Source organism: Ovis aries, chromosome 8 (assembly GCF_016772045.2).
Source record: "Ovis aries strain OAR_USU_Benz2616 breed Rambouillet chromosome 8, ARS-UI_Ramb_v3.0, whole genome shotgun sequence".
Taxonomy (NCBI): Eukaryota; Metazoa; Chordata; class Mammalia; order Artiodactyla; family Bovidae; genus Ovis; species Ovis aries.
The window spans coordinates 69,067,505-69,092,024 of NC_056061.1; the positions used below are offsets into that span (position 1 = coordinate 69,067,505).

The 24,520-nt window shown below is 38.2% G+C and overlaps 1 protein-coding gene across 22 annotated transcripts in view; it reads left to right on the forward strand.

The window, feature by feature from the left end:
* The window catches only part of UTRN (utrophin), a 555,518-nt gene that overhangs the window by 227,856 nt on the left and 303,142 nt on the right, over positions 1 to 24,520 (forward strand). For all 22 annotated transcript variants that reach the window (XM_060419779.1, XM_060419784.1, XM_060419780.1 and 19 more), the window contains 4 exons: positions 5,032 to 5,220; positions 6,104 to 6,276; positions 16,418 to 16,568; positions 17,763 to 17,938. In XM_060419779.1, coding sequence (XP_060275762.1) covers positions 5,032 to 5,220; positions 6,104 to 6,276; positions 16,418 to 16,568; positions 17,763 to 17,938 — 689 coding nt within the window. The remainder of the gene's footprint in view (positions 1 to 5,031; positions 5,221 to 6,103; positions 6,277 to 16,417; positions 16,569 to 17,762; positions 17,939 to 24,520) is intronic.

Genomic DNA, 24,520 nt, shown 5'->3' on the forward strand with positions numbered 1-24,520 from the left:
TATTATAGTTGTTTGTTTAATTGTTGCTTTTAAAGGTATCTTTAATCTCTGGTACTTCATCTTTGGGTCCCAAATCAGAAATCATTAATGATCCAAAATACAGATAATTTTTAGACTTTTAATGCATAAATACTTTTGGTTTTTGAAAGCCCTAATGTATACTATTACAGGGTGGCTTCATTTTGACTTTACTAACATTAGTTATTATAAATAAAATGATTTAAAAATATTAAAGCATTTTTTCCCTCTTACATTGACCTATATTCTTCTTCAAATCTATAGTTTTTAAAACTGTTAACTGTGAACATTAGAATCCCTTGAGTGGCTTAAATAAAATCAAGCGTCAAACCAGTTAAATCAAATTCTTTCAGGTTGTGCCTAGGCGTGGAGACTTGAAAAAGAAAACTTTATAGATGAGTCTGAGGTACAGTCAGCATTGAGGACCACCAGTTTACAGGACTTGTTTTCTTTCCTTTTCTTTCTTTTCTCTTTTTTCGGGTGAGCAGTGAGCCACTGCATGCTATGCGCAATATTTTACCCTCGGTTAAATAATTTGAAAAAGTTTATGTGGATGAGAGGAGGTGGGGAAAGGGACTAGAAAGGACTGGGTGGTGTGTGCACCTACAGAAAGCTGGAGCATGGGAAGGATTTTAGCTGAAAAAAGCCTTTCGCTTCCTCTTCAGTGAGTTTTCATTCGGATTAACCTCATTATTGGGCTTCCCTGGTGACTCAGATGGTAAAGAATCTGCCTGCAGTGAGATCTGAGTTTGATCTCTGAGTTGGGAAGATCCCCTGGAGAAGGGAATGGCTACCCACTCCAGTATTCTGGCCTGAAGAATCCCCTGGAGCGAGGAGCCTGGCAGGCTACAGTCCATGGGGTCGCAGAGGCGGACATGACTGAGCTACTCACACTTTCTCTTCACTTTTCACTTCAACCTCCTTATGAAATCAGGTTGGAAATGGGAAAAGGAGTGAGCGGAGAATTGGGTGGAGATTGGTGAAGAGAGAAAATGGAAGGAGGTGACAGGCAGTGGGGAACCAGAGCCTATTTCGAAAAAAGGAGGTGACAGGCAGTGGGGAACCAGAGCCTATTGCGAAGGAATATTAAATTTCTTGTTTGATTTTTTAAAAAAAATAGACATCATTTTTTAGAGCAGCTTTGGGTTCACAGCAAAGAGTTTCTGCATACACCCTGTCCCTTCACCCCCAACACATACACAGCCTCTTCCTTTATCCACATTCCGCCCGAGAGAGGTGTGTGTGTTACAACCGATAAATCAACATTGACACAGCATAGTTAGCGTCCTTAGTTTTTGTCAAGGAAGGGACATTAAGCTTTCAGTCAAGATCACACTCATCCTCAGTGCCTCCTTCTCTTCCGTCCGTATTTAAAATATAAATAACCCCTCAGGTCAGAGGCTTCCAGAGACTTCCCTAGAGCACAGAGGGTCTCCTAGCATTTCCCTTTTCATCTTCTGCCTTTCACGTGGTTTCTCTTACAAAGTGATATAGGTGGCTTTTAAAAAATTATGAATGTAAACTCAAAAAAGGACTCATTTTCTTATTTGAAATATATATTGAATGTCCTTTTCTCGTGTGCTTAAATTAATAGGGTATTGCTATTTTAAATTATATGCTAGATCTTTGTAAACTAAACCTGTTAACCTTATCATATTTGCTTTAAAAGTATCATCTTATTGATTTTTATCTTTTGATTGTTCTACTTTTAATGTACAGCCATTTAAAATTTTTGTTTAGCTATATGTGACTAGGTTTTTCCTTCTTGAGTTTTTTTTTTTTTTTAAAAACTGTCCTTATCTTCCAGAGAGTTGACGAATGTTCAACTCTGTTTAGTTCCAAGTTCTCCCTATGTGTGTTAGTGTTAGTTCTCAGTCACGTCCATCTCTTTGCAACCCCACGGGCTGTAGCTTGCCAAGCTCCTCTGTCCATGGAATTCTCCAGGCAAGAATACTGGAATAGGTTGCCATTCTCTTCTCCAGGGGATCTTTTGGACCCAGGAATCAAACTCAGATCTCTTGCATTGCAGGCAGATTCTTTATTGTCTGAACCACTAGGGAAGCCCCAGATTTTCCCTATGGTTGATAAAAACAAAACTTAGAAAATGTTTGTAATAGTGGTAATGGTTTAGTTCCTAAGGTATGTTCGACTCTTGGGCCCCATGGCCAATAGCCCGCCAGGCTCCTCTGCCCATGGGACATGTTTGTAAGGTGTCATTTAAAATAAATTTTTTAATGTATCTGGAATTTAGGTTGCAGGATGACATGAGGTGCATCATGTAGTATTGTCTAATTTTAGTGCTACCTTGTATATATGTGTATTTTTGTGTTCTAGCTGAATTCTTTAAAAATAAAAATATTGAGAAGTAAAGTCTAGGTTAGATCTTGAGGATGTTATTTTTCTCCTCGGGTGTTTTGATTGATCACTCTCTTGGGATAACACCTATTTGGGGAATATAGTAAGCTTATATTTGAATCTTGGATGGCCTTGCTGCTTCTGCAAGGGTACAGAGGCTCACTCAGGAAATCCTAGATTATGTGTATAGTGTTAATAGAAAGGCCTTCCAGGTGACTCAGTGGGTAAAAAGTCTACCTGCGATGCAGGAGATGCAAGAGACTTGGTTTTGATCCTTGGGTTGGTAAGATCCACTGGAGGGGCCATGGCAAGCCATTCCAGTATTCTTGCCTGGAGTATCCCATGGACAGAAGAGCCTGGTGGGCTGTAGTCCAGGAGATCACAGAGAGTGGGACACGACCGAAGTGACTGAGCATGCATGTTTGCATTAATAGAAGAATACAGTGTTTAATGAACAATTTTTTTTTTAAAGAAAAACCCTTTGAACTTTCTATTTACAATACCGATTGACCTGCCCAGTTCACCTTGAATCAGATACATGTGACCTTGCAGAATCACAGTCTGTTGTATAACTGAAGAAACAGCACAGAATTCCTAGCCTTGTAGTGGTTTTTAAGGCATACAAGTCACTCTCACCAGTCATCCAACATTGCAGATTGAAAAAGACAATCTGGCGTATGATGTTTAGTGTTGCTAATAAGGAAAAGACTATAAAGTTGAATGTCCTACAAGCACAGATCAAATATAGCTGGAGGCCTGGAGTAATTTTGGGTCTTGAAAAAACAGAGGCTCTCTGAGCAAGATACTGGTTGATAGATGCGAAAGCCAAGTAGGGGAACAGGTCCCTGTTTTTTTACTCTTTTGCTGTGATTACTCAACCTGTTAAGTACTTTCTTTGTGCCTTTTTACTTTTTCCTTAAAGTTAAGAGGAACAACTGAGTTTCCTTTTATGATGTGCCAAAACATTGGCCTGTTTAAAATTAAAATCTGAAAAAAGATATTGTTAAGAAATATTTCACATCTTTTTATTAAAATTGGTTCCTGAGTGTACACATTTTTTTTCAGCCTTTTATATTAAAATGCATAATTTGCCTTCTTAGACATACAAGTAAATACCTAGACATGTTTTCTGACTGAAATTTGAATGTGTGGCATTAGTCTAATAAAATTAATATTAGTGTCAGGTAGAAACAAACCTGTGGATACAGTTAGGAAATCAGTGGACTTGCTTCTCAGTTGGCTACCCAGGACTGCCTATCAGTTGGTGAAAGTCAGTTTATCAAATTGTAGGAGACACATAAATGTAGACTGCAAGAGTCAACACCATCCTAATCAGTCATTGTTTTTAATCTTGGTTTTAGGTCTTATTTAGGAATTGTAACCGTTTTCAGTTATGACCGTTTTCACTGTCATCTTTTTAAAAATATTGTTTATTTATTTATTTTGGGTAGTACTGGGTCTCTTTTGCTGCACATCCTTTTTCTCTAGTTATGTTGTGTGGCTTTCTCATTGCAGTGGTTGCTCTGGTTGCCGAGCACTGGCTCTATAGCGCACAAGCTTCAATAGTTTCAGCACGTGGGCTCAGTAGCTGCAACTTCAGGCTTTAGAGCACAGGTTCAGCAGTTGTGGCACTCGGGTTTAGCAGCTCCATAGCATGTGGGATTTTCCTGGACTAGGGATCAAACTTGTGTCTCCTGCATTGGCAGGCGGATTCTTTACCACTGAGCCACCAGGAAAGCCTCTTCAGTGTCATCTTTGAGTTTTCAGAGGAGGACCATTTTTCAGAAGTTCAATATAGAAATCTGATGAAAGTGTCAAGGAAACTACCCTAATTCATGAGTTAGATGCTCTTTGACCATTGGCAAGCAGTAGACAGCAATTATTAAATGGTAGCTGTCAAAGAGTAAAGGACTTGAACCCAGGGACTAATGGCCTATCCCAGAGAGCACTTTACTGTTTAGAAAGCTCTGATTAGAGGATACAGAAAATACTACACTAAGATAAATAATTGTGCACCTAAGTTAGAACCTGTGTGAATTTAGCATCGTAGGACCTGTCGTCTTATGTAGGGCATTCATACTGTGTTTTATTGTTCTCAAAGATTAAGATTATATACTGAATTGCCTGGATATTATTTTAATTAAACCTCCCATTGCATTTGCAATTTATGTTACAAATACATGTTTCACCCTTATTTACTTTTTCACCAGCAAGGCCCAGAATTGTTTAATCTAATTGTGAAATTAAAAAAAAATAGAGTGTAATAATAATGGTATTATTATTATTAATAATAACAATGGTATTAAAATTTTATTTCATACAGAATTTCATGATTTGCAGCATATTCTCATTTCTTCAATAACTTTGGAAAGGAGTCATTATGCTTTCCTATTTTCTAAATGAGTTTAGTGGTGTAAGTCTTAAAGAAAATCCTTTCAAGCATTAACAGCTTATTTAAGCCTTTTAATAGCAGGCTGCAGAGAGATTGGCAGTGCAGGGAAACTTTTAAAAAATTAAAGCAAGTTTTAAAATTTCTGCTTATGGTATTGAATTTCTCCACAAAATAATGTTGATTTTTTAAAAAAGTTTTTTCTTTACTGCTGTTCATTGTGGGGATATTCTAAGAGATGTGTATTGCTATTATTGATGTCTATACAGGTAGTCCCTATTCAACAGAGAACAAGTCAGCTCGCTTCTGGAATTAGATCACCACCCCTTCCCGCAGATTATCTGGTTGAAATTAACAAAGTTTTACTTTCCATGGATGATGTTGAATTATCACTTAATACTCCAGAGCTAAGCTCTGTTGTCTATGAAGAATTCTCCTTTCAGGAAGATTCTCTGAAGGTAAATATCCAGGCAGTACATTTGAATACCTGCAGTTAATATAGAAATAAAGCAAGGAATTTGTCACTGTACCTACTTAAATGGTTTTTAGCCTTTTACATTTGTGCCAAGGAATTAGTAATATGTATGAAAAACAAACTTTTCCTATACTGCCAATGAAATGCTGTCAAACATTTTAATTTATTAATAGTTGGTATGGATTTTTAAATGCACACAGTGTTTTTGGCAACATCAGAGGTATTTTAAAGTCAAACACATGCACAAATTTTATTCCTATATTGGAAACTTGATTGTCATTTGATGTAAAATGTCAACATTTATCTTACCGCCTAGAACGAATGATTTGATTGTCTAGTGGTTGGAAATGGAATATCATGTTGATTGTAAGTTAATTAGGGGTCTGAAAGTTTTCAGGTAATTTGCAAAAACTATTTGATATCCTCAAGACTCATATACTTTGATTGCATTTTTGTATCATGTCATAATAAACGCTGATAGAGTTGATAGGTTTATCTGGTAACTCAAGTTTTGTCATTTAAATTAGCATTATTAGATGTTTGAAAGTATATGTAATTTCTAGCTTTAAAACACTTCATTACCTTTACAGAATATTATTAAAGCTTTTTATGTCCTGTACAATTGCCACTTTGAACGTCACAGGATGTTTTTCCCTGCTGTTAGGAAATTATGTAGCATACTTCAAAGCATACTTGCTTTGGCCTGTACTGGATATTATTTTTTAAAAAAGTTGCCAGTTTTGATGAGCAGCAATTATATCTCATTATTTTTAGGTAACTTGTTCAATATAAATTTTTGGTCTCTTGTGATTCCATTCTTATACCTCTTTTCTGGCTTTTGTTAATTTATGAAAATATCTTTGTAGAATATCAAAGATCAACTGGACAAACTCGGAGAGCAGATTGCAGTCATTCATGAAAAACAACCGGATGTTATTCTTGAAGCTTCCGGACCTGAAGCTATTCAGATTCGGGATGCACTTACTCAGTTGAATGCAAAATGGGACAGAATTAATAGAATGTACAATGATCGTAAAGGGTATGTGCAAATTAGCTTAATATTTAATTGTTTAAAAGACCTGTAAATTCATATGTACTTTATTTTTATTGAAGCATAGTTGAGTTACAATATTATGTTTCAGGTGAACAACATGGTGATTCAATATTTTTACATATTATGTAAGATACAAATTATTTCAATATTATAGACTATATTCCCTGTTCAGTTCAGTTCAGTTGCTCAGTCATGTCCGACTCTTTGCAACCCCATGAATTGCAGCACGCCAGGCCTCCTTGTCCATCACCAACTCCCAGAGTTTACCCAAACTCATGTCCATCGAACTGGTGATACCATCCAGCCATCTTATCTTCTGTTGTTACCTTCTCCTCCTGCCCCCAATCCCTCGCAGCATCAGGGTCTTTTCCGGTGAGTCAACTCTTTGCATGAGGTGGCCAAAGTACTGGAGTTTCAGCTTTAGCATCATTCCTTCCATTGAACACCCAGGACTGATCTTCTGTGCTGTGCGTTAAATCTCTGTAACATGTTTATTTTATACTAGTAGTTCGTTTCCCTTAATCCTTCCTTATCTGTGTCGCCCATTCCACTTACCATTTTCTCCTCTGGTGATAGCTAGTTTTTTCTCTGTATCTGTGAGTCTTCTTCTGTTTTGTTATATTTGTTTCTTTTGTTTTTATATTTTACATATAAGTAAAGACATACAGTATTTGTCTTTCTCTCTGACCTATTTCACTTAGCATATACCCTTTTGGTTTATCCATGTTGTTGCTAATGACAAGGTTTCATTCTTTCTACAGCTAAGTGCATATATATATATATATATATATATATATATATAATATACATATACATATTTGTATACACACACACACACACACACACACACACACACACACCTTCTTTATCCATTCATGTGTTGATGGATATTTAAGTTGCTTCTATATCTTGGCTATTGTAAGTAAAGCTATTATGAACATGAAGGTGCAGATATCTTTTCAAGTTAGTTTTCATTTTCTTTGGATGTATTCTCAGATGTGAAATTGCTGGATTATAGAGTAGTTATATTTTTAATTTTTTGAGGATCCTCTTTACTGTTTTCCTTAGTGGTTGTACAAATTTACATTCCTACCACTAGTGGACAAGGATTCTCTTTTCTCCACATCCAAACTAGCATTTGCTATTTCTTGCCTTTTTGATGATGGTCTTTCTAACAGGTGTGAGGTGATATTTCATTGTGGTTTTAATTTGCATTTCCCTAATGACACGTTGGGCATCTTTTTGTGAACCTGTTGGCCTTTCGTATATGTTCTATGGAGAAATGTCTCCTCAGCCTCTGCCCGTTTTTTAATTGGATTGTTGATTTTTTGATATTGAGTTGTGTGAGTTTTTTACGTATTTTGAGTATTAACCCCTTGTCAGACGTCATTTGCAAGTAACTTCTTAGGTGGCAGATTGCCCTTTCATTTTGTTGATAGTTTCCTTTGCTGTGCAAAAGCTTTTTAGTTTGATGTAGTCCCATTTGTATGGTTTTGCTTTTGTGGTCCTTGTCTGAGGAGACACATCCCCCCAAATACTGCTAAGACCTATGTCAAAAAGCATATTGATTATATTTTCTTCTAGGAGCTTTATGGCTTCAGGTCTTACGCTTAAGTCTTTAATCCATTTTGAGTTTACTTTTGAATATAGTGTGAGAAAATGGTCTAGATTCCTTTTTTTTTTTTTTTTTTTTTACCATGTAGCTGTCTAGTTTCCTCAACACTGCTTACTGAAGAGATTGATACTATATATGGAAAATTCTAAAAACTCCATCTAAAACTACTAGAGCTAATAAATTTAGTAACGTTGCAGGATACAAAGTTAATATCCAGAAATCTGTTGCATTTATATATACTAATAACAAACTCTTAGGAAGAGAACTTTAAGAAAAAAAATCCTATTTACAAATGCATCAAAGTGAATAGGAGACCCAAGTATAAATTAAACCAAGGAGGTGAAAGACTTTCACTGTGGAAACTATATGATACTAATAAAAGAAACTGAAGACAACAAATAAATGGAAAGACGTATTGTGCTCATGGATTGGAAGAGTTAATACTGTTAAAGTGTACGTACTAACCATAGCAAACTACAGATTCAATATAATCCCTATCAAAACTTCCATCACCAGTCACATCCACAACCGGGCATTGTTTCTGCTTTGGCTCCATCTCTTTCTGGAGTTATTTCTGTACTCTTCTCCAGTAGCATATTGGGCACCTGCTGACCTGGGGAGTTCATCTTTCAGTGTCATACCTTTTTGCCTTTTCATACTGTTCATGGGGTTCTGAAGGCAAGAATTGGTCTGCCATTCCCTTCTCCAGTTCGCCACCTTTTATCAGAACTCTCCACCATGATCTGTCATCTTGCCTTGCCCTCCGTGGCATGTCTCATAGTTGCACTGAGTTAGACAAGGCTGTGGTCCATGTGATCAGTTTGATTAGTTTTCTGTGATTGGGGTTTTCATTTTGTCTGCCCTCTGAGGGATAAGGATAAGAGGCCTATGGAAGCTTCCTGATGGGAGAGACTGACTGTGGGGGAAACTGGGTCTTGTTCTGATGGGCAGGGCCATGCTTAGTAAATCTTTAATCCAGTTTGCTGTTGATGGTAAGGGCTGTGATCCCTCCCTGTTGTTGGACCTGAGACCAAACTATGGTGGAGGTAATGAAGATAATGGCGACCTCCTTCAAAAGGTCCAGTGCACGCACTGCCACACTCAGTGCTCCCACCCTGCAGCAGGCCACCACTGACCTATGCCTCCACCGGAGACTCCTGGACACTCATGGGAAAGTATAGGTCAGTTTCTTATGAGGTCACTGCCCTTTTTTCCTGGGTCCTGGTGTGTACAAGATTTTGTTTGTGCCCTCCAAGAGTCTGTTTCCTCAGTCCTATGTAAGTTCTGGCGGCTCTCTGGTGGGATTAATGGTGACCTTCTCCAAGAGGGCTTATGCCACACCCAGGTCTGCTGCACCCAGAGTCCCAACCTCTGCAGCAGTGAGGAGACACTCAAACATGCAGAGGCAGGTCTGGCTCAGTCTCTGTGGGGTCCCTGGTGCACACAAGTTTTGTTTGAGCCCTTCAAGCGTCTCTGGTGGGTATGGGGTTTGATTCTAAACGTGATTTTGCCCCTCCTACTGTCTTGCTGGGGCTTCTCCTTTACCCTTGGTTGTGAGGTGTCTTTTTTCAGTAGGATCCAACATTCTCCTGTTGATGATTGTTCAGCAGTGAGTTGTAATTTTGGAGTTCTCACAGAAGAAGATGAGTGCACATCCTTCTGCTCCACCATCTTGTGGAGAGCTGTAAAGAGCAATATTGCATAGGATCCGGGAATGTTAGGTCCATGAATCAAGGCAAACTGGAAGTGGTCAAACAGGAGATGGCACGAGTGAACACTGACATTTTAGGAATCAGTGAACTAAAATGGACTGGAATGGGCAAATGTAACTGAGATGACCATTATATCTACCGCTGTGAGCAAGAATCGCTTAGAAGAAATGGAGTAGCCCTCATAGTCAACAAGAGTCTGAAATGCAGTTCTTGGGTGCAATCTCAAAAAACAACAGAATGATTTCTGTTTGTTTCTAAGGCAAACTGTTCAATATCACAATAATCCAAATCTATGCCCCAGCCAGTAATGCTGAAGAAGCTGAAGTTGAACAGTTCTATGAAGACCTACAAGAACTTCTTAAACTAGCACCCAAAAAGATGTCCTTTTCATTATACGCAACTGGAATGCAAAAGTGGAAAGTCAAGAGATACCTGGAGTAATAGGCAAGTTTGGCCTTGGAGTACAAAACGAAGCAGGCTTACAGAGTTTTGCCAAGAGAATGCACTGGTCATAACAAACATCCTCTTCCAACAACACAAGAGAAGACTCTATACATGGACATCACCAGATGGTTAATACCAAAATTAGATTGATTATATTCTTTGCAGCCAAAGAAGGAGAAGCTTTATTCAGTCAGCAAAAATAAGACTGGAAGCTGACTGTGGCTCAGATCATGAGCTCCTTATTGCCAAATTCAGCCTTAAATTGAAGAAAGTAGGGAAAATCACTAGACCATTCAGGTATGACCTAAATCAAATTCCTTACTATTAAACAGTGGAAGTAGTAAACAGATTCAAGGGATTAGATCTGATAGACAGAATCCCTGGAGAACTATGGGCAGAGGTTCATGATACTGTACGGGAGGCAGTGATCATGACCATCCCTAAGAAAAAGAAATGCAAAAAGGCAAAAGGGTTGTCTGAGGAGGCCTTACAAATAGCTGAGAAAAGAAGAGCAGTGAAAGGCAGAGGAGAAAAGAAAAGATATACCCATCTGAATGCAAAGTGCCAAAGAATAGCAAGGCGAGGTAAGAAAGCCTTCCTCAGTGATCAATGCAAAGAAATAGAGGAAAACAACAGAATGGGAAAGACTAGAGATCTCTTCAAGAAAATTAGAGATACCAAGGGAACATTTCATGCAAAGATGGGTACAATAAAGGAGAGAAACCGCATAGACCTAACAGAAGCAGAGATATTAAGAAAAGGTGGCAAGAATACACAGAACTATACAAAAAAAGATCTTTATGACCCATATAACCATGATGGTGTGATCACTCACCTAGAGCCAGACATCCTGGAATGTGAAGTCAAGTAGGCCTTAGGAAGCATCACTATGAACAAAGCTAGTGGAGGTGATGAGATTCCAGTTGAGAGCTATTTCAAATCTTAAAAGATGATGCTGGGAAAGCACTGCACTCAATATGCCAGCAAATTTGCAAAACATAGCAATGGCCACAGGACTGGAAAAGGTCAGTTTTCATTCCAATCCCAAATAAAGGCAATGTCAAAGAATGCTCAAACTACCACACAACTGTACTCATCTCACATGCTAGCAAAGTAATGCTGAAAATTCTCCAAGCCAGGCTTTAACAGTGCATGAATGGAGAATTTCCAGATGTTCAAGCTAGATTTTAAAAAGGCAGAGGAACCAGAGATCAAATTGCCAAAATCCATTGGATCATCAAAAAAGCAAGAGAGTTCCAGAAAAATATCTACTTCTGCTTTATTGACTATGCCAAAGCCTTTGACTATGTGGATCACAACAAACTGGAAAATTCTTAAAAAGATAGGAATACCAGATTGCCTTACTGGTCTCCTTACCTGTTCACCTTACCTGACCTCCTATGCAAGTCAAGAAACAACATTGGAACTGAACATGGAACAGCAGACTGATTCCAAAGCAGGAAGAGAGTGTGTCAAGGCTGTGTATTGTCACCCTTCTTATTGAACTGATATGCAGAGTACATCATACGAAATGCCAGACTGGATGAAGTAGACGGTGGAATCAAGATTGCCGGGAGAAATATCAATAACCTCAGAAACACAGATGATACCACTCATATGGCAGATAGCAAAGAAGAGCTAAAGAGCCTCTTGATGAAAGTGAAAGAGGAGAGTGAAAATGTTGGCTTAAACCTAACATTTAGAAAGCTAAGATCATGGCATCTGGTCATGGCAAATAGATGGGGAAACAATGGAAACAGTGAGAGAGGTTATTTTCTTGGGCTTCAAAATTCACTGCAGATGGTGATTGCCACTATGAAATTGAAAGACTCTTCCTCCTTGGAAGAAAAGTTATGACCAACCTACACAGCATATCAAAAAGCAGAGACATTACTTTGCCAACAAATGTCCGTCTAGTCAAAGCTATGGTTTTCCAGTAGTCATGTATGGATGTGAGAGTTGGAATATAAAGAAGGCTGAGTGCTGAAGAATCGATACTTTTGAACTGTGGTGTTGGAGAAGAAAGACTCTTGCGAGTCCCTTGGACTGCAAGGAGATGCAACCAGTCCATCCTAAAGGAAATCAACACTGAATATTCATTGGAAGGACTGATGCTGAAACTGAAGCTCTAATACTTTGGCCCCCTGGTGCAAAGAACTGACTCCTTGGAAAAGACCCTGATGCTGGGAAAGATTGAAGGGAGGAGGAGAAGGGGACAACAGAAGATGAGATGGTTGGATGGCATCACTGACTCGATGGACATGAATTTGAGCATGCTCCCGGATTTGGTGATGGACAGGGAAGCCTGAGTTGCCACAGTCATGGGGTTGCAAAGAGTTGGACACGACTGAGCGACTAAACTGAACTCAACTATCAAAACACACATGCTATTTTTCACAAAACAGGTTTGGTGTTTCTATATACCAACTCTTTTAAAAAATTCTTTGCCATTATCATTATGGTTCCTTATAAAGTAGGACCTTGTTGATTATCCATTCTGTGTGTAGTAGTTTGCATCTGCTAATCCCAAATTCTTAATGTGTCCCTCCACCATCTCTCTTCCCCCATGGCAAACAGAAGTCCATTCTCTATGTCTGTATACACCACCAGCTCTTTAGTAGCAAGAGTAGAGGCCACGCATATCTACGACTTGAACACTTCCCAGCTGACATTTTTTGTGGAGCCTGAGTTAAGAAACACTAATCTGTTGTATTTTGCTTTATTTTTCTTAAATGAGCAGCCAATTTTCTCTATACATTTTGCTGAATAATCCAGCTCTCCATTATCATTGGTGAAGTGAAGTGAAGTTGCTCAGTCGTGTCCGACTCTTTGTGACCCCATGGACTGTAGCCTACCACGCTCCTCCGTCCATGGGATTTTCGAGGCAAGAGTACTGGAGTTGGATGCCATTTCCTTCTCCAGAGGATCTTCCCAACCCAGGGACCGAACCTGGGTCTCCTGCATTGTAGGCAGACGCTTTACCATCTGAGCCACCAAGAAAGTATCATTGGAGATACTTCCTTTATCATACACTTAAAGGCATTTCTACTTTATATTTATTTAATTTTGGTAATTCCACCTTATCGCACCATCAATTTTAATCTAATACCATAGCATTTTCATTTTCAAAGCATTATAAAGTTTTTAAATCCATCACAGTAAGTTTCCTCTAATTATTCTAACATTAAAATTCATACTCTTTTTCTATATTTGTTCTTCCAGTAAAATTTTAGTCATTTTAATCAATTTTAGAAAAAACGGTCAATTTGAAATGTATTCTTTCATTCATTTGGATCCTTTCTGTGTCTTCAGTAAGGTTTTGAAGATTTGTCTACATCTTTCTCTCTAGGACTATCGCTTGGCAGTTTTGTGCTTTTTTTTCGTTTGTAGAATTGATGTATGTTAAGTTTCTTCTGTACCTTCTGCACTGTGTTTATTTGTGTGTGTGTGTGTACACCTCGGTATATGGGTATAACATTTGTTTTCTTAGTCTTTCTTATGACACATCAGTTGTGTATATGATTTTGTTTCTTCTTTTTTCAGTTATCCTATTTGCATATATGAATCTGACTAATGTGGCAGAATTTCAAGGACATTGTGGATTATGTTGATTGCCAATATTCATGCCATTTTTGTGATTATAAAAATTTTAACAAGTAGTTTTTTTCCTAGATATTTTTTTAATTGAGCACAAGACAGTGTTCCCTTATGTTAGAAAGTTCTTCTCTATCACATTTTTATTTTATTATTTTCTTTTCTGTGCTTGCTAGATTTCATTTGCTGGGAGGTTGTCTCTCTTATTTGGTTTGGCCCAGCACTTGGATGCATTAGTTGTTTACGTTCTTATTCATGCCTCTAATTTTTGTCTTGCTTTCCTCTTCCAACCTTGGTAACCTATCCTAAAATGTTTATTTCCTCCCTTTCCTGTATATCTAGTTTTAAAGGCAGTACTTGAGAGCGCTCCTTTCTATTCTGTTCTTTTCTTAGAACATCAAGGCACTGGCAAATATTCTGTGCTTACATGGTTTCAGTTATAGATGATAATTACATCTGGTGACCACCAAGTCCATTTGTCTAAAGAGTTCTCTATGCTGTTTTGCCTATGAATTTTTTTTTTAGTATTATTGATCTGTGGTAAAAGATAAATACTTTGAAAATAATCAGATATCTTTCTTTGAGAACTCCTTTATGCCTCCTTTGCAATAAGATGAGTTTGGGAGGGAATATATCAAGTTGGAATATTAGAGACAGTAAACTTACATGCTTCTGTTTCTAATACAAACCATAGATGGGGTAAGACTTGTACTTTGAGTCCTATGAGTCTCTGGAAGTCCATAGTCCTTTGCAATTCCCTGCTGCCTCCCATAAAAGCTGGCTGGATTAGAGAGGATGAGATAGTTCTTTGAATCCCATCTGAACATGGATCTTTCTGTCGTGTTTTTTTTTTTTTAATATAAAATCCACAAGTATTATGCTTAGATTTACTGGAATTTATGTTCTGTTTTGATGGTAATTATCTTTACTAAGTTTAACATTTCTATTCTCAGTCTTTGGAGCAGCCTTTCTAGCAATATTTTCTATTCACACTTCACCATCTCAGAATTTATGTTTGCTGTGTTTTTACAAATGATAGTGAAGATTATCTTAATATCTTCTCATCACGTTTTGTTTGAAGTGCTTTTATTTTTGTCATGCCCAGTAGAATGTTGTTAACCTTGTGGGCACTCAGCAAATATTAATTGAATTTTCAAAATGTTTTTCATGGAAGAAGGAAACATAAACATTATTTAGCAGTTAGCGATGTTAGGGACCATTTTATTGCTTTTTAAAATATTAATATTACCTTTTTATTACAAACTATTTTGTATTATCACTAAAATTTCTGAGATCTCTTCTAAACTTCTCCTGGTACCACTACTCTAAATTAAAAGGTCGACAGAAATGACATAGGATTCCAAGCCAAGAAGGCTTTTCCTCTTCATATGTATTTTATTTTGTTCCGGATATGACAAGCACTGGAATCTGACTTTATCTCATTTCTAACGAGTTAGGTTTGAATAGAAGTCTTAGTAGTCTTTGTCTCATTGTCTAACCTGAGCTTTGCAGCTTCTCCCATCCTGCTGTGTGTTCCGATCAGTGAGACACACCAGGTTAGTTACAGCACAGAGTATACGTTAGTCTACTGCTGCTGCTGCTGCTGCTAAGTGTAGCGCAGCCATAATAAGAGACTGCAGATGGCCTAAACAACAGACATTTATTTTCTCTCGGTTCTGGAGGCTGGAAGTCCAAGATCAAGGTACTAGCAGAGCTCAGTTTCTGGTGAGGTTTCTCTTCCTGGCTTGCAAGGACACACCTTCTTGCTGTGTCCTTACCTGTCTTTCCTCTGTGCTCTTGCAGAGAGAGAGAGAGAGAGACAGACAGACAGTAGCAGATAGACAGAAAGAGACACAGAAAGAGATTCTTATGTCTCTTTCTCTTATTAGGCCAACAGTTCTATGGGATTAGTGACCGATACGACCTCATTTGGACTTCCCTGGTGGCTCAGAGGGTAAAGAATACACCTGCAGTGCAGGAGATGTGGGTTCAATCACTGGGTCAGGCAGATCCCCTGGAGAAGCAAATGGCAACCCACTCCAGTGTTCTTGCCTGGGAAATCCCATGGCCAGAAGAGCCTGCTGGGCCACAGTCCCTGGGGACACAAAGAGTCGGACATGACTGAGAAACTAACACTTATGATCTCATTTAACCTGAATTACCTCCCTAAACACCCTGTCTCCAAATATAGTCATGTTAAGGGTTAGGGCTTCGACATATGGATTTGGAGGGGGGGGTACACAATTCAGTCTGTAGCACAGAGTTAATAGACTGCAAGGGAATTTTGATGTGTTTTGGCCTTTAAGTTTTTTTCTAGCTGGGAACTAAGTGTTTTGGAAATAGAATACCCTAATTTTTTCCTTAGAGAATGAAGTAATCATATTATACATTTCATGATATCTAAAATGTTAAGTGTTCAAAGTTGGGTGGGCTAACACGCCTGCAGCTAATCTATCTTGATTTTTGCAGACAGAGATGCCTCTCTATTCAATTAGAAAACTGCCTAGTGTGTGTGTGTCTGTGTGCATGATGTGAGGGGGAAGGTATATGCAGATTGCTTTACTCTTGGTATGATGCATGTTTCTGTAAGAGGAATCATTAACAGTAATCCATTACGAAAACTGGTCTTATAGAGCAGTGAGCTGTGAATTCACTCATTTTAAGGCTTTTGGTTTAAATGAGATTTAAATTTCCTTTTTAGAAAATCGCTTCTAGACAGTCCTGGAAAGTTTGGAAACCTATTTTGTTTGTTGCCCCTTAGTTATTTTGATAGGGCTATGGAGGAATGGAGACAGTTCCACTGTGACCTTAATGACCTCACACACTGGATAACAGAAGCTGAAGAGTTACTGGCTGGTACTTTTGCTCAGGATGGTGGCCTGGACTTAGAGAAGGCCAGGATACATCAGCAGGTGAGTGCTTTCTGTAAGAGGCTGGGGACATGCTGAAAACTTGGCTTATTTAGTATGCACCATTTAAGACAGGTTTTAAAAGGAGGGGCCTACAATATTAATTTTTCAGGGATATACAGACAATCTGTTATTTTTGTTCCAGTTCTAGTTTTCAGTTTTAAAGGTCTATGAAAAAAATAGTCTTTCAATTTAAATTAGGAATTTAAAGAAATTTAAATAACATTTGAAAAATACAAAAACAATTTTATTTTTAAAATTTTATATTCAGAACCTATAAAATTTTATACTCAAGACTCTATCAAGGACAAAAAGATATCTGTATACCTCACCTTTATTTTCTATAGTTAAATACTTAGAGATCTTATTTTTCTTTGTATCATTGATCATTATTATAAAAGTAAATTATTTTTGAGTTATATCAGGGCAGCTGCTCATGTAAGTCTAATTCAGTCTTGGGAAAATAGAACACAATAGCTAAATCAGTTCTGCTGACAGTAATAGGTTTTTAGAAATAATGGTTAAAATTTCAATTTACCCTTGTTGAGAATATTTTCTCTTTTATTAATTTTTTAAAATATATTTAGTGTAGAAGGTTTATGAGGAGTTAGAGAATGCTTTTATTTTCTCATCAATATGTTAATACATTTTTCTTATTTTTAGAGTCATAGAGAAGTACTTATATTTGACTTTAAAATATCCTTTCTTAATCCATTGCTTAAAAATTTACAGACCAGTGAAGCAATGTCTCAATAAAATGCACGCTGAGGTTTACTTACATATGGTAGGACATAATAATATCTGGGAGTAGAGGGTTTAAACAGTTTTTTAAGAGACACTTTCAAGCCTGTGTTTAGATGATAAGGAATTCATTTTAATCAAGCATGATTGATGCTTATGTGTCAATATAAAAAGCTGTTATTTATTTTGTATTATTAGGCTGTTCTCTTTTGCTGTATTTTGCCTGATGACATTCATAAGAGTGGGTTAGATTTCAAAATAGATTTCATTTAATCTGTTGATTGAAATGTAATTAAAGTGTTAAAAATGCCTTTTTCATATACATAAAATATCTTTCCAGGGCTTTGTTTCTCTAACACTGATATTGACACTACGCCATGGTACCTAAATGGATTCACTGCCTCAGAACAGTTTAATTTAGCAGTGGAGTTAATCTTGAGTGGTTCTCTGTTACAGGAACTCGAGGAGGGGATCAGCAGCCACCAGCCGAGTTTTGCAGCACTAAACAGAACGGGGGATGGGATTATACAGAAACTCTCCCCGACAGATGGAAGCTTCTTGAAGGACAAGCTGGCAGGTTTAAACCAACGCTGGGGTGCAATCACTGCAGAAGTGAAGGATCGGCGACCAAGGTGATTAAGCCGTGATAACTCAAGGGCATGGGGTGAGGGTATTTGGGCAGAACCTTGAGATACAAGATGATGAGTTCCAAGTTCTTTTTATCATTTGATATTAGGGGGAGGGTATGGCTACTCCAGTATTCTTACCTGGAGAATCCCATGGACCGAGGATCCTGGCGGGCTACAGTCCATGGGGTTGCAGAGAGTCAGACACGACCGAGTGACTAACGCTTTCACTTTTTGCTCTCGTGTTACAAGAGTTTTGCTGACGTTTAAGACTTCCACTGTCCACGTTCTGTATTTTTGTGTTTTTCTATGTTTAAAAGGCCATCCATTGTCTAACTTTTCTACTCAGATATGTCAAAAAAAATCTTCATTCCTCTTTTTTTCTGTTTATTATGACACAGGGACTTTGCGACCGGAATTTGAAGTAGGTGAAGGAGCACTCTGAACTCTCTGGCTGAAGAAGGGGGTTTCAGGGCAAGCTTCTCCCTCCCTCACTTCCTGACAGGGTTTCTGGGTCTTGATGAGGAATCTGTCTCACTGAGAAGTTCTTGGTGTCTAAGGCCCGTGTCTTTATACGTCAGTGCTGTGTACATAATACAGTTCCTCATCTATATGACATAGTAAATATAATTTATTATTGTGTTTTTATGTCAGATTATGTTGCACTGCCCCACATATTAATACTAGGGTGTCTTCTGGTTGCAAACATGTTTGATTACCAGTGAAAGAATACTCAACATTGCACATATTATTTCATGTATTACTTTACCATTATTTGAAATTATGTTTGAGACAGTCAGGATTTAATGGATGATTCCTATTTTGCTGAATACATTTCATCTTGAGAGGGTGAGTTAATGATAGTTTTGTTTTAAAATCTCCGAGATATTTTTTTCTGATAATTTTAACTGTAGATGATATATTATTTTAGTGATAAACTGTTGTTTTGTTAAAGGCCAATCTAATACTTTATCAAGTTCAGTATTATAGTATAACATAAAATATTGAACTTTGAGTATTTGGCTTGTGGCTGCTTTTGAAAGATTTATTCTCTTTTATTGTTAAAATAATACATGCTTGTTGCAAAAAGGAGCTTTTGCCTAATTTAGAAAAACTTTTATCTGTTTATTTACTTAAAATTTTTGGCTGTGCTGGGTCTTTGTTCTTCCTTGCTCAACTTTTCTCTAGTTGCAGCAAGCAGGGGCTACTCTCTAGTTGCAGAGTGCAGGGTTTTTATTGTGGTGGCTTCTCTTGCAGAGCACAGGCTCTAAGGACACACATGCATCAATATTTGTGGCTCGTGGGCTTCAGAGTGAGAGCTCAGTATTTGTGGCACATGTACTTAGCTGCTCCATGGCATGTGGGATCTTCCTGGGCCGGGGATGGAACTCGTGTTCCCTGCATTGGCAGGTGGATTCTTTACCGCTGGACCACCAGGGCAGTCCTGGCAACTGTTTATAAACTAACATCGTCTTTTATTTTGTGTGGTTTGGTAAAAGTCAGTCATAGTTTGTGTGTCTTGATTGAGAGGTAGCCGTGTGGCAAAGACAGCATTTGGCCTCATTTAATCCAACAACACAAGAGAAGACTCGACACATGGATATCATCAGATGATCAACACTGAAATCAGATTGATTGCATTCTTTGCAACCAAAGATGGAGAAGCTCTATACAGTCAGCAAAACAAGACCAGGAGCTGACTGTGACTCAGATCATGAACTCCTTATTGCCAAATTCAGGCTTAAATTGAAGAAAGTAGGGAAAACCACTAGACCATTCAGGTATGACCTAAATCACATCCCTTATGATTATACAGTGGAAGTGAGAAATAGATTTAAGGGACTACATCTGATAGACAGAGTGCCTGAAGAGCTATGGACGGAGGTTCATGACATTGTACAGGAGACAGGGATCAAGACCAACCCCATGGAAAATAAATGCAAAAAAGCAAAATGGCTGTCTGGGGAGGCCTTACAAATAGCTGTGAAAAGAAGAGAAGAGAAAAGCAAAGGAGAAAAGGAAAGATATAAGCATCTGAAAGCAGAATTCCAAAGAATAGCAAGGAGAGATAAGAAAGCCTTCTTCAGAGATCAATGCAAAGACAGAGAGGAAAAGAACAGAATGGGAAAGACTAGAGATCTCTTCAGGAAAATTAGAGATACCAAGGGAACATTTCATGCAAAGATGGGCTTGATAAAGGACAGAAATGGTATGGACCTAACAGATGCAGAAGATATTAAAAAGAGGTGGCAAGAATACACAGAACTATACAAAAAAGATCTTCATGACCAAGATAATCACAATGGTGTGATCACTCACAGAGCCAGACATCCTGGAATGTGAAGTCAAGTGGGCCTTAGAAAGCAACACTATGAACAAAGCTAGAGGAGGTGATGGAATTCCAGTTGAGCTGTTTCAAATCCTGAAAGATGATGTTGTGAAAGTGCTACACTCAATATGCGAACAAATTTGGAAAACTCAGCAGTGGCCACAGGACTAGAAAAGGTCAGCTTTCATTCCAATCCCAAAGAAAGGCAATGCCAAAGAATGCTCAAACTACCACACAATTGCACTCATCTCTCAGGCTAGTAAAGTGATACTTAAAATTCTCCAAGCCAGGCTTCAGCAATACGTGAACTGTGAACTTCCAGATGTTCCAGCTGGTTTTGGAAAAGGCAGAGGAAACAGAGATCAAATTGCCGACATCCCCTGGATCACGGAAAAAGCAAGAGAGTTCCAGAAAACATCTATTTCTGCTTTATTGCCTATGCCAAAGCCTTTGACTGTGTGGATCACAAGAAACTGTGGAAAATTCTGAAAGAGATGGAAATACCAGACCACCTGACCTGCTTGCTGAGAAATCTATATGCAGATCAGGAAGCAACAGTTAGAACTGGACGTGGAACAATAGGCTGGTTCCAAATAGGAAAAGGAGTACGTCAAGGCTGTATGTTGTCACCCTACTTATTTAACTTCTATGCAGAGTGCATCATGAGAAATGCTGGGCTGGAAAAAGCATAAGATGGAATCAAGATTGCCAGGGGAAATATCAATCACCTCAGATATGCAGATGACACCACACTTATGGCAGAAAGTGAAGAGGAACTCAAAAGCCTTTTGATGAAAGTGAAAGAGGAGAGTGAAAAAGTTGGCTTAAAGCTTAACATTCAGAAAATGAAGATCATGGCATCTGGTCCCATCACTTCATGGCAAATAGATGGGGAAACAGTGGAAACAATGTCAGACTTTATTTTTTGGGCTCCAAAATCACTGCAGATGGTGATTGCAGCCATGGATTTAAAAGACACTTACTCCTTGGAAGGAAAGTTATAACCAACCTAGGTAGCATATTCAAAAGCAAAGACATTACTTTGCCAACAAAGGTCCATCTAGTCAAGGCTATGGTTTTTCCAGTGGTCATGTATGGATGTGAGAGTTGGACTGTGAAGAAAGCTGAGTGCTGAAGAATTGATGCTTTTGAGCTGTGGTGTTGGAGAAGACTCTTGAGAGTCCCTTGGACTGCAAGGAGATCCAACCAATCCATTCTAAAGGAGATCAGTCCTGGGCGTTCATTGGAAGGACTGATGCTAAAGCTGAAACCCCAATACTTTGGCCACCTCATGCGAAGAGTTGACTCATTGGAAAAGACTCTGATGCTGGGAGGGATTGGGGACAGGAGAAGAAGTGGACGACAGAGGATGAGATGGCTGGATGGCATCACCGACTCGATGGACATGAGTTTGAGTGAAGTCTGGGAGTTGGTGATGGACAGGGAGGCCTGGCGTGCTGCAATTGATGGGGTCACAAAGAGTTGGACACGACTGAGCGACTGAACTGAACTGAACTGAATCCTCACAACTACCCTGTGAGGGGGCTATTTAGATCCATTGTACAGCTTTGGAAACTGAGGCTCAGAGTGGAGAAGTGAAGTGTTAATAACTGTCCAGGGTCTCATAGAAAGTTAGTGACAGTACTTAATCTCGTGAATACTGTGCATGTAAAAGGTGGGTAGACCTCAGAGCTCTCTGGCTAAGTTTCCTCCTCTGTGAATGAGAACTGGGCTATCTTCTCAGAGGATTGTCATGAGGATTAAAGGAGACACTTTTTGTAAAAAGCTTATGCCCTGTCTATTCATACTAAACACTCAAAATATCTAGTTCTGTTATTGTAAGCTATCCTATGACTTATTCTCCAAGCATGGTATTGCTGTTTTACCAATGATTGATTAAATGATTTGATCAGTATTTATGAACTTTGTGTTTAGCGCAGGGGATACAAGTATGACTAAAGAACTCAGAGGGACTATGATGAAGAAAATGTTTAAAGGAAAAAGTAATCTGTTGTGATAAAGGGTACATTATTGTTATAAGAAGATAGTGTGTTGTCATAGACTCAGGGGTGATGGGCTGTGGAATTCACACATTCAGGGGAGGGATCCAGAAGCTGAAATTGAAACATTTATACAATTTCCTATAAATTCTTCTTAAGGATGGTCTTGAAGGCAAATGGTACAGAACAGGCAAGGTGGGAGGCATGAAATAGTGTGGCTGAGTAAAAAACCTGTGGTTAGATGGTGAGAAGGGCTCAGGGGATCAGGGGCAGGGTGGGGAGTCCCATAGGATTTTATGTGTCATGCTAATGAGTTTGTGCTGCCAGGAGATCAAACCAGTCAATCCTAAAGGAAATCAGTCCTGAATATTCATTGGAAGGACTGTTGCTGAAGCTGACGCTCCAGTACTTTGGCCTACTGATGTGAAGAACTGACTCCTTAGAGAAGACCCTGATGCCGGGAAAGATTGAAGGCAGGAGGAGAAGGGGACAACAGAAGATGAAATGGTTGAATGGCATGACCAACTTGATGGACATGAGTTTGAGCAAGTCCTAGGAGTTGGTGATAGACAGGGAAGCCTGGCCTGCTGCAGTCTGCGGGGTCACAAATAGTCAGACATGACTGAGCAACTCAACTAAAGTGAATGAGTTGGCAGGGAGAGTCCCTCTATCTTGAAAATGATCTCTTCCAGGTCTTCTTAAGAAAAAAGATGTACTTGCTGGTATGGTATTAGCAATAACTGTAGAAATTTCCCTAATCAATTTCAAATGGATCTCTGTGGAATGTGACAGTTGTTGCTTCTGGGACTGACATGGTGAAGCTAAAAGATGCTTGACTCAGTTTTTTGAGAAGAGGAAAGAATAATGAATCTCTTCTCTAGCATCTTGTATTTTAATTAGAGCAGTATTTGTTTTCATAAATTCACATTTAACTTTAGGTTTGAATTTGTCTTAACTTGAGGCCACCTGGCAACTTTATGGGCTTATTATGTGTACTGTTATTACTCATTGAGAAATAACACACAGCTCAATTTACTTTTGTATTGAGTGTCTGTTGTTAAATATTTGCACAGTTCAGCAACTTATGGTGTTATTCCTTAATGAGCAATTGTTATCTGCTGTTTGAACATGAATTTATAACTTGTTTTTACTTGGTGATAACATTTAAAATGTAGATTATATTTAGCTAATTTGCAGATGAAAATTTTGCGAGTCTCAAATATGTCTTATTGAAATTACTTGACAATGTTGGTTTTCCTCGTAGATATATTTTCAAAATACTACATTAGTTGTGATTATGAAACCCTGGAAATTTAAATTGCTACTTTTTTTGAAACACAAGGTCAATAGTAATATTTTCATTGTTTTTCCAGTTGTTATTTAAAGACTCTTCGATACAGAGGGTGAATTACCTGTTTGGGTTCTGGTAGTCTAAACAATTCATATATAGCTTTATTCATTTATTTAAATCTTGAAGCAGTGTTCTCTCCCGATGAATGCTTAAAAATGAAAGCTTATGATCCTGTGGAGATTAGTCTCTAAGTCGTGTCCGACACTTGGAACCTCTTAGCCTCGCCTGCTAGGCTCCTCTGTCCATGAGATTTTCCAGGAAGGAATAACAGAGTGAGTTGCCATTTCCTTCACCAGGGGATCTTTCCAACCCAGTGATCAAACCCTGGTCTCCTGCATGGCAGGCAGATTGTTTACCGACTGAGCTGCTGGGGAAGGATGTGATTCTGTAGAGATTATCATCAATTTTTTAAAATTAAAGGTTATTTACAATGTTGTGTTAGTTTCAGGTGTACCACAAAAGTGATTCAGTTATACACATACATATGTGTCTATTCTTTTTAGATTCTTCTCTCTTATTTGTTATTACAAAATACTAAATATAGTTCCCTGTGCTATAGAGTAGGTCCTTGTTGGTTGTCTACTTTATATATGGTAGTGTGTATATGTTCATCCCAAACACCTAATTTATTCCTCCCCCTTTCCTTATTAGATTTTTAAACATTAAAATACTCTCCTTCAAATATCACTGACTCTCTATTAAATAGATTATTTAGCATTTTATCTATACGTATTGCATCATTGTGTTAGGTGTGTTTGTGATTAAAAAGAAAAAATTATAGGCATAAAAATGTAAATTCTTATTAGGGATGACATAATATAATTCATTTAAAAAATTGCATTTTATTTTTAAGCCATCAGCTAATAGCAGGAGCTATAGAAGTGATACCACCACCAAGTTCTAAATAG